This window comes from Zea mays, chromosome 6 (assembly GCF_902167145.1).
Source record: "Zea mays cultivar B73 chromosome 6, Zm-B73-REFERENCE-NAM-5.0, whole genome shotgun sequence".
Classification (NCBI taxonomy): Eukaryota; Viridiplantae; Streptophyta; class Magnoliopsida; order Poales; family Poaceae; genus Zea; species Zea mays.
This window is the reverse complement of record NC_050101.1, coordinates 52,597,851-52,607,395: the sequence shown is the minus strand read 5'-3', so window position 1 is coordinate 52,607,395 and position 9,545 is coordinate 52,597,851. Positions and strand designations below refer to the sequence as shown.

At 48.8% G+C, this 9,545-nt stretch overlaps 3 protein-coding genes across 3 annotated transcripts; 2 read left to right on the top strand and 1 right to left on the bottom strand.

The window, feature by feature from the left end:
* Nucleotides 1–720: 720 nt before the first annotated feature.
* LOC103629301 (Protein NEN4) lies at nucleotides 721–2,280 on the top strand. Its single transcript, XM_008650465.4, has 2 exons — nucleotides 721–1,356; nucleotides 1,452–2,280. The coding sequence occupies exons 1-2, from the start codon at nucleotides 1,095–1,097 to the stop codon at nucleotides 2,114–2,116; spliced, it is 927 nt and encodes a 308-aa protein (XP_008648687.1). The 5' UTR covers nucleotides 721–1,094; the 3' UTR covers nucleotides 2,117–2,280.
* Nucleotides 2,281–2,431: 151 nt separating this feature from the next.
* On the bottom strand, nucleotides 2,432–4,915 carry LOC100276945 (uncharacterized). Its single transcript, NM_001150635.3, has 4 exons — nucleotides 4,854–4,915; nucleotides 3,915–4,136; nucleotides 3,126–3,186; nucleotides 2,432–3,004 (listed from the first exon to the last, which is right to left on the bottom strand). The coding sequence occupies exons 2-4, from the start codon at nucleotides 4,103–4,105 to the stop codon at nucleotides 2,741–2,743; spliced, it is 516 nt and encodes a 171-aa protein (NP_001144107.2). The 5' UTR covers nucleotides 4,106–4,136; nucleotides 4,854–4,915; the 3' UTR covers nucleotides 2,432–2,740.
* Nucleotides 4,916–5,470: 555 nt separating this feature from the next.
* Nucleotides 5,471–9,536, top strand: LOC100384551 (uncharacterized). Its single transcript, NM_001366862.1, has 9 exons — nucleotides 5,471–5,956; nucleotides 6,436–6,968; nucleotides 7,071–7,196; nucleotides 7,401–7,500; nucleotides 7,624–7,688; nucleotides 7,789–7,891; nucleotides 7,963–8,101; nucleotides 8,205–8,419; nucleotides 8,512–9,536. Exons 1-9 carry the CDS (start codon nucleotides 5,540–5,542, stop codon nucleotides 9,091–9,093), a joined length of 2,280 nt encoding a protein of 759 aa, NP_001353791.1. The 5' UTR covers nucleotides 5,471–5,539; the 3' UTR covers nucleotides 9,094–9,536.
* Nucleotides 9,537–9,545: the final 9 nt, after the last annotated feature.

Genomic DNA, 9,545 nt, shown 5'->3' with positions numbered 1-9,545 from the left:
TGATTATTGTATTTCTAGAATTCGTGTCAACTTATTTTTTGGCTACAAATTTCTTAAATGTTTAAATTATATTTTGATTCTTGTGTCATATTAAACATCAATTATATTTTTTTATTTAGTTTAAAAAAATTATAGCCTTAGCTTATTAGCCCCCACTTGAATCAATCCTGGATCCGTCACTGGCCATCGGAGATAAGTTATGTCCGACGGCTGCCGTCGGACATAACACTATTTTCGACGCCTTATGTCCGACGGCTAAAAAACGTCGGAGATAATCCAAAGCCGTCGGACATAAGATACGTCCGACGGTTTAGAGCTTATATCCGATAGCTTTGGCCGTCGAAAATTGTTTTATTTACTGTAGTGCTAGCTTGGATCTTCCCACTGCACCAGCACCTACATCTTGTATGTGGCCTCTTAGCTATAGCTTCCTCCCTCTCCCTCCCTACTAATGTACGAGCGAGCAAGGCATGCATGCTTCAGCGTTCTGGACGGCGATCCAGGTCAGGGTAAGTTGGTGCGTGTGTAGAATGGCGACCCATGCACGCACGGAAGCACTAATTGACCTAGAACAAGAAAATGCATGCGAGAGAAGAGAAGCACAGCCGCCAGCTAGCTACGACGCTTTTGCGTTACACATTTAAATTGCAGTGCTTTGCTTTGCATGGAGAGAAGAGTTAGTCCGCCGCCGATCGTACGCATGCACACGCCTTCGTTCCTTCCGATCCCCAACATATGAAGCCATCGATATATTCCGAAGTCCGAACAGCTCCGCAAGGAATAAATATATATACAGATGCTTGCTTGTCGTTCTGCCTATCTACCTGTGTGTTTCCGTCCATTAACGGCAACCATTACATGCACATGATATATAGATCCATCTGCTAGGTGTTCTACTACATGAGCATCGGACGTTGTACGGTAGCTTCTTCTTCCTCGATCTTCTTCTTTTGCTTGCTGCTTGCGTTCATAGTCAAGCACGAGGAGGAAGAAGAGATAAGAGAAAAAAGAAGAGGCAGGAGCAGCTAGTCCCATCGATCCATCCATCCAGTCGTTCCAACCATCATCCATAGATCTATAGCTTCACCGACGAAATGACGACGACGTCGAGAGATGAGATAGTCTTCTTGGACGTGGAGACGACGGCTCCGACGTCGGCGGGACGGTGGTGGCTGCTAGAGTTCGGCGCCATCCTGGTGTGCCCCAGGAAGCTGGTGGAGGTGGGCAGCTACGACACCCTCATCCGCCCGGGCGACCTCTCCGCCGTCTCCAGGCGGTTCACGGACGGCGTCGAGGCCATCGCGTCGGCGCCACCTTTCAAGGACGTGGCCGACAAGATATTCGGCATCCTGGACGGTGTGTATATACGCTAGCTAGATAGTTTCTTGCTTGTCCCCCGCCCCATGCATCGATCGGTGACGATGGATTATAATCATGCAAATTAAATGCAGGCCGCGTATGGGCTGGCCACAACATCCAGCGCTTCGACTGCCCCCGCATCCGCGAGGCCTTCGCCGACATCGGCCGCCCCGCCCCGGAGCCCGCCGGCGTCATCGACTCCCTCAACGTCCTGGCCGCGGAGTTCGGCCGCCGCGCCGGGGACCTCAAGATGGCCACGCTCGCCACCTACTTCGGCATCGGCAAGCAGAAGCACAGGAGCCTCGACGACGCGCGCATGAACCTGGAGGTGCTCAAGCACTGCGCCACCGTCCTGCTGCTCGAGTCCAGCCTGCCACACGTCCTCTGCGGCAGGCACCAGTCTCGCCAAGCCGACGGCGCCGTGGTCACCACCAGGAGGATGGCGGCGCAGCAGACGCCTCCGCCTAAACATGAAGTACACCAACACCGGCCCGGCGTCTTGACCAAGCTGCCGCCGTTTACCCCTGTGCACGACCGAGCAGCTACAGCTACAGCTGCACCTGCACATGCGGCCACCCCCACCCCCACCACTCCATGCGGCAAGAGGAATAGCCTGGGCAAGGTGGTGGCGAGGGCCGTGACGGCGACCACTGCTCCATTGAGTAGCAGTAATAGCACAAGCACAAACAGGCGCCCCGTGACGGCGACCACGCCCTTCCACATGATCCTCAGGCACTCAAGGGCCATCCTCAGATGATCCATCTTTCTTTCTTTCTTCTTTGGATGATCCATGACAATGGGTGAGAAGAAGATTCTTATTTAATTTGCTTCGGCTCAAACATGTCTTTCCCTAGCTCAACTGGTGTAGATATATAGTTTGGTGTTGTAAATTCCTCTGAATAAACTGTTCATTCGTATCAATCACTCTTCTCGGTTGCACATACGTCAAGTGTGATTCCAGGTTTTGGAAACACTTGTTGCAAATTATCTGTTCTCGGTTGCACAGCAAATGATCAGTATGATTCTTGCTGAAAAAAACCTCAGAACAGAAGAAGTGACCTGACAATGAACAGCATGGCAACATAACTGAAGACGCATTTAAATTTCACATCCAAATGCATGGCTGTATTTACAGACGCCGACACATGGACCCACCCAGCATGACTACATTTACCAGACGCATACAACATCTAGTACATACACCGGACAACTCGACCTATTTACATCCGTCCCCTTGGATCATGCAATTTTCAAAAGCCACAATCACATGGGACTCTCAGCTAGTTTAACAGCTTATAACGAAACGAACTCTCAGCTGGGCAGCGAAAATGTACAGGTTGCAGGGTAGCAAAACAGGGTTAGGCAGGGTCAATGGGGATCATCAGGCAAAGCAGTGAGGGGGCTCTTTGTTCCCGCAAGCAAAACCTTCGATTCTCATTTTTGGGCTGCTCGACCTGCAGGACGGAGAACCTACTTCAGCTCTTCCAGCTGCCATTTTTCCAGAAGAGCTTCCTAGAGGAGAAAAGGATGGTGCTTTCTTTCCAAACTGTGGGTCATGGATAACAGGGTTGTTAGTGCGGGCAGGAGGCGAGCCACAGAAAAAGGCCGCCTGGCTGCTTGAATCAGTATCCACATCAGGGTCATTCTGAAAGAGGAGACAGAGTTGGCCATCAGGTACCCAGAAGAACAACATGTTGTGCTGCAATAATGCACGCATATAACCTACGTAAACACACACAAAAAAAGACATTGATATGGCAGCATACCTTGCTAAGGATGAGATCAACGATATCATAAGTAGGGTTTGCTCCATACAATGGGAGTGCCCTGCAACCGCAGAACACAGTTTCAGCAAAAGGACCAGTCTTGTGCTTGGCTACAGCAATTATCAAGTAAATTTAGCATTCACAGAAAAACCATTACGAAGCAAGTTGGCAACGGATATCTGCCTATCCACAAATTTATTGGACAACACATGTAACAATAAGTAACGTCTATTGCCGCCTTTTTCGCCTGCTATATGCACATGTTGCTGACGGAAGCTTATAAAAGTCATGCACGAAATCCTGCCCCATAAGTACTTCTGTTTTGTCGCCTTATGTAACGCGATCTGCTTCGTCCGTTAATGCTCAGCTTGCGGACCCCAAGCTTACGTGAACAAATCTCTTGAAACATATGGCGTTACATTGCATGGAAAATTTGGAGCGAACCAATAATACTATACCTGCTGACCTTACTTGGAGCATACGCATACCGATTGGCCTTCCAGATCTAGCATGTATGCATGCATTCAAAGATATGCAAACTACCAATTATCGCTCAAAAATCTAGCATGGATGGAAATAAAGTAAATACAAACATGCAACGTATGGACTACCAGTTGGCGCTCAAAATCTAGCAAGGATGCAGCCATACAAAACACACGAAAACCTATGGCTTACCAGTTAACGCTGAAAGTATGCAACCTATGAGGCCGGTTCAACAATTTTTTATTCAACATTAGTATGTTGCATGGAAGTCCGTGGTGTAAAGAGGAGAGTGAAGAAAGAACTAACCCATTAGGCTTGGGGCTGGGCCTATTGAGGAGCAGTGAGCGGGAAGGGCGACAAGGCAGAGGACAGATGATGTCTATCCGAGGCACAGGCTGCACATCCGTCTGCCAGAACCTTGACCTACGGTCAGGCATTGGTTCAGCCCTGGAGAGCTGGTGGGGGGCTCCGGCGCCGAGCATCGTCATGTGGTCCATGCCCTTGGCAGAGGTGAATGTTGAGCGGCAGCTGCATTGACAACAAATCTCAAATTTTCAGGGAGGAACAGACGAAAGCACAGATGAGGTATCAATTCAATCAGACAGTCACAGAACCGATTGTTTTGCATATGAAATTACGGAAACTAGCATAGACTTGTACTAGCCTAGCGCTACAGACTTCTTGAACCTCCATGGTGTGGCTGTGGGCCCAAAACAACAGGTTGTGTCTAACAAAAATACATGTCTTCCTCTTTGATTTGATGGAAACAGCACTAACTAATATGCAGAAGTCATCAGCTACCTCTTACTGGTTAGTTTGCACAAGTCATCATCTCACAATATGCAAAAGACGTTTATGAAAAGAAAAAAAAATCTTCCAATACAAACTTAAATACCGGATCCATATATCTACACATGACGAGACTGTAAAAGTATTTGATAACACAAGATCAGATAGGCGGACATTCATCGGTGGTCTGTAGTCATGTAAACAAGGTGCATACTGCGGATCCAGTGAAGGACATGGGCGCACAGCCGATCTTTTTTTTTTTTGCAGAAGAAGTTTAAGTTAACAGTAGCAGTGACGCTACATGTATACTGCACAGAGTTGCAGTTGGATCAGATCCGAACAGGGACAGGCAAATAGCTTAAGTTAGGGTTTGGGAACTCGGTTCCACACGGCAGGAAGGGGAGGGAAGTCAAGAGAAGCGAAGGGAACAGAAGGGGCGGGTGGGCATACGCATACCTGGTGGCTACTCGGCGCCGGCGAAGCCCTGGGCGCCTGGTGTATAGCGGCGACGGTTCGCCCAGGCAGGCGTGCAACAAGAAAGAGAGGTCGAGGGAGGGGGGGGGGGGGGTGAAGATTGCCTCGAGGAAGAAAAGCAAGGCGAGATGAAACGGAAGCCAGGTGAATCTGGGCTGGGCTGCCGATTCGTAGTTGGGCCGCAAGTTCGTTTTGGGCTATCAATTCCTTCCTCTCTACTCAACTCATGGTTCATTGCTGATGACGTGGCTGCTCATCGACGGTGGTGAGAACGTGGAGGCCTCAATTCGACACGAAACTGAAAGCCTTGATTCGCGGCCACGGCTGCGACTCTTTAATTCACCGACCTTTGGGCCCCAGCCGGAAGTGGGACCCGGTGGCGGCGGCACACAGAAACCCGCATGCACCGCCGGGTTCGGGGTGGGACTCTTCCCAGGCGACCCCGGGCGCCAGGCAGAGGGGGGAAATTGGGAGGGAAACGGGAAAATTGGAGCGGAGGTGTTCGCGTTCGCGCGCCCAACGGCAAACCCAAAATTTTGAACCCCGCCCCACTACCACTACTACTACCCCACCTCCGCCTCTCGCTCCACTTCCTCTCCCCACCACTCCGCCATCATTCCCCCGCTCGGCCCGCGAAACCGTACCCTGAGACCACTCCCTCCGCCGCCATGCCGGACCTCCCCTGCGACGGCGATGGCGTCTGCATGGTCTGCCGCGTCACCTCCCCGCCGGAGGTCGACCTCCTCCATTGCTCCACCTGCGCCACGCCCTGGCACTCCCCGTGCCTCTCCAAGGCTCCCGCCCTGGCCGACGCCGCCAGCTGGAGCTGCCCCGACTGCTCCCTGGACTCCGCCACCGTCGCCGCTCCCTCGGCCCCTGCTAACACCCTCGTTGCCGCCATCCGCGCCATCGAGTCCGACAACACCCTCTCCGACCAGGAGAAGGCGCGCCGCCGCCAGGCCCTCCTCGCCGGCGACGCCCCCGACGTCGCGGACGACGACGACGCGGCCGACGATACCCTCGAAATCGTCGGCAAAAACTTCAGCTGCGTTTTCTGCATGAAGCTCCCTGAACGACCCGTCACCGTAACGATTCCTCTCTCCCCATTTTACATCAGACGCCGATCCGTCTTGCAGAGTGTCCCCGTGCTTCTGCTGTCTTTTTAAATAAAACAAAACGAAATAAAAAAACAAGCCTCCTCATGTATATTTTAGAATATTTTCTCCGTTTTTTTATTTGTTCAGATATAAACTGATAACACTACACTTTTATTCCGCATGTATGTGTATCCTTGTTTACCTATCAGATTTTTTAACTTTCGGGATACCTGCATAATGTTTATTTGTCATGTTTCTTCATCGGTAAGTGTTAATTTACTGAAACTTACCAGATATTACGGATCATGCATTGTCTGTATGTCTTCAGCAAAACTGTTTATTGTTTTGCTGTTCTTTAATTGGTAACATATTGTTAGTCTCTTTTGGAGATGGTTTACCATTTCACTCAATAATTGCTTGTGCCAAACTGCCAATTCTAATCTATATGTACCTTTTCTTTTTTGCAGACACCATGTGGGCATAACTTCTGCTTGAAATGCTTCCAGAAGTGGATTCAAAGCAAGAAGAGAACCTGTGGGAAATGTCGGGCACCGATCCCTGCCAAAATGGCCGAGCAGCCAAGAATCAACTCTGCGCTAGTTGAAGTTATCAGGATGGCTAAGATTTCAAAGAATCATAACTCTGCTGGCTCAGCTGTTCCATACCACTATATGCGAAATGATGATAGGCCTGATAAGGCATTTACAACTGACAGAGCTAAGAAGGCTGGAAAAGCAAACGCATCGAGTGGCCAGATCTTTGTGACCATTGCACCTGATCATTTTGGCCCTATACTTGCAGAAAATGACCCCCGCAGGAATATGGGTGTTCGAGTCGGGGAAACGTGGGAGGACAGGCTTGAGTGCAGGCAATGGGGTGCTCACTTTCCTCATGTGGCTGGTATTGCCGGCCAGTCTACGCATGGGGCTCAATCAGTAGCCCTCTCCGGAGGGTATGAAGATGATGAAGACCATGGGGAGTGGTTTCTTTACACTGGAAGGTTTGCTAATTTAATAACTTGCTATCCTGCTTACTTTTCATGATTCATCCTACATGTATTCAACTTATTGAAATGTCTTCAAAACTATATCTATTAATGCAGCGGCGGGAGGGACCTAAGTGGTAACAAGCGAACAAACAAGGAGCAGTCATCTGATCAGAAATTTGAGAAGCTGAATGCTGCTTTACGCATTAGTTGCTTGAAGGGCTACCCTGTTAGGGTTGTACGGTATGCTTTCTTTTGCCATATTTATACATAAAACTGCAATGTTTGTTCTTCAAGTTTCATGCGATCTTCTGTGGTTCTTTGTTTTTATGATTGGGGCCCTGTCTGTGCTTGATAATTTTAATGATTTTTCCTGTATTGTCTTTCCTTGTCTATTTCTCTGTTTCCTGATCGTCTGAACTTTGTCTCACTATATTGTCTTAATAGGTCGCACAAAGAGAAGCGATCCTCGTATGCTCCTGAATCTGGTGTGAGGTATGATGGGGTTTACAGAATTGAGAAGTGTTGGAGGAAGATTGGTATTCAGGTAACTTAGTTCTCCTCTATACAGATTGCAGATGTTGCTATACTTTCGTGCTATGCAGATGTAGATGACAAAGTGTATAAACATGTGGAAATGTATCTACTCTTCTGTCTTTTTTTGCCATAGGGTAAGTTCAAGGTCTGCAGGTATCTCTTTGTACGCTGTGACAATGAACCAGCTCCTTGGACCAGGTTGGACAAAACTATTTGCTTCATCACTACTAGACTAGTTCCTGACCTTAAGGAAAAAATGCGTGAGTATTCCTGCTGACATCTTTGCTCTGTTTTTTAGCGATGATCATGGTGACCGTCCGAGACCCTTGCCAAAGATAAAGGAGCTACAAGGTGCAACTGATATAACAGAGAGGAAAGGGCGTCCTTCATGGGATTATGATGTATGTACATCTGTTTTCTTTTTTCAGTGTTACTGTACTGTGTTATGGATGGTTTGTATTCACTGTGATAGGAGAAAGATGGCTGGAAATGGATGGTGCCTCCGCCAGTCAGCAAGAGGCCTGTTCTCTCTGGTGATCCTGAGACCGACAAGCTAATCCGGAAAGCAACAAAGCGTGCTCATTTATCTGTTGCTGAAAGGCTGCTTAAAGGTTCTTGCTCTTCTGTTTGATCTGTTACTTACTTAGTTTCCTTTTATGGTGTTGCTGTAAAAAGCATGGTCTTAGGATTTGTTTGTGTTTCCTGATCCTGCAGAGTTTGGTTGTTCTATCTGCCGGGCGGTGATTAAAGAGCCACTTACAACACCATGTGCTCACAACTTCTGCAAGACTTGTTTGCTTGGTGCATATGATAGCCAGTCCTCTATGAGGGAAAGAAGCCGTGGTGGTCGGACTCTAAGGGCACAGAAGATTGTGAAGACGTGCCCTTCCTGCCCTACTGACATCTGCGACTTCTTAGAAAATCCCCAGGTGTGTTGAAGTACTGAGTTTGTTTGAAGCATATGTACTTTAGAGTGCATAGTTGGTCACATGATACCCTTTTGTTATGTGTTTTGTTTCAGATCAACCGAGAAATGATGGAGTTGATTGAGTCCTTGCAACGCAAGGCTGTTGAAGAAGGCAAGATGGCTGCAGGTGATGCCGAGGAATCTGGTGATGGTGACTCGGAGGAAAATGGTGGTGCTTTGGTGAAGGGAGAAGATGATAGCAATTTGAACGAGGAAGGTCAAGACGGTGTAGACGCTGATGGTTCTGTGAAGATTGTGGTTGAAATGGAGGGTGCAAAAGATGATAAAAAGTCAAAGATGGGCGCGGCTGAAGTGGTGGATGTGTTAGTTGAAGATGCTGCTGCGAAACAGCCGAAGAAGCGCACGGCTGATGAAGATGCTGCTGCGAAACAGACGAAGCACAAGGCTGATGCTGAGACTGGTGGCAAGAGGGTGAAGAGCAGTGCTGCAGTGGAAGAGGTTGATGTGTGCGTCACTCCTATGAAACGGACCAGGAAGAGTGGTGATATGCATGATGACGGCAACGGCAGCCCTGCTGTGAGCAGCGGCCGCAGGGTGACTCGGAGCAGTGTGAATGCCACGGGAGCTGATGACAGTCCAGCGAGGAGGACCAGAAGCCGTGGCAGAGCATGCTGAAGGTAGTGGGTGCTGGGCGCCCTCTTTTTTGGGTGTGGAACCTTTGCTGTGCGCAGTGTTGCAGCCATTTCTTTTGGTTTGGGGGAGACCGACCTGCTACAGGTATTCCCCATGCTTCTTTCTTCCAGGATGCAATTCCTATTTAATTTCAAGGTAGCTGCTGCACTCGATCTGCGAGATGCAATTTTGTTAACTGGCAGCCAGGTGTTGGCTTACGCCATGATTTTGGCACAACAGGTTCCTAGAGAGAAACAAGATAGCTGATGTTCTTGCAAAAAAAAAGCAAGACGGGCAACTACCCCAAATCCATGCCTTTTCTCTAGGGGCTTCATTCTCCAACCTGTAATATCTAGCATGTGTTTTGAAACTTGGATTGTTCGGGGCAACATGACCCCCCATCTTTGTAACATGTTTATGATGTAATAAATCTTGAATTTGAAAAACAAAAGAGG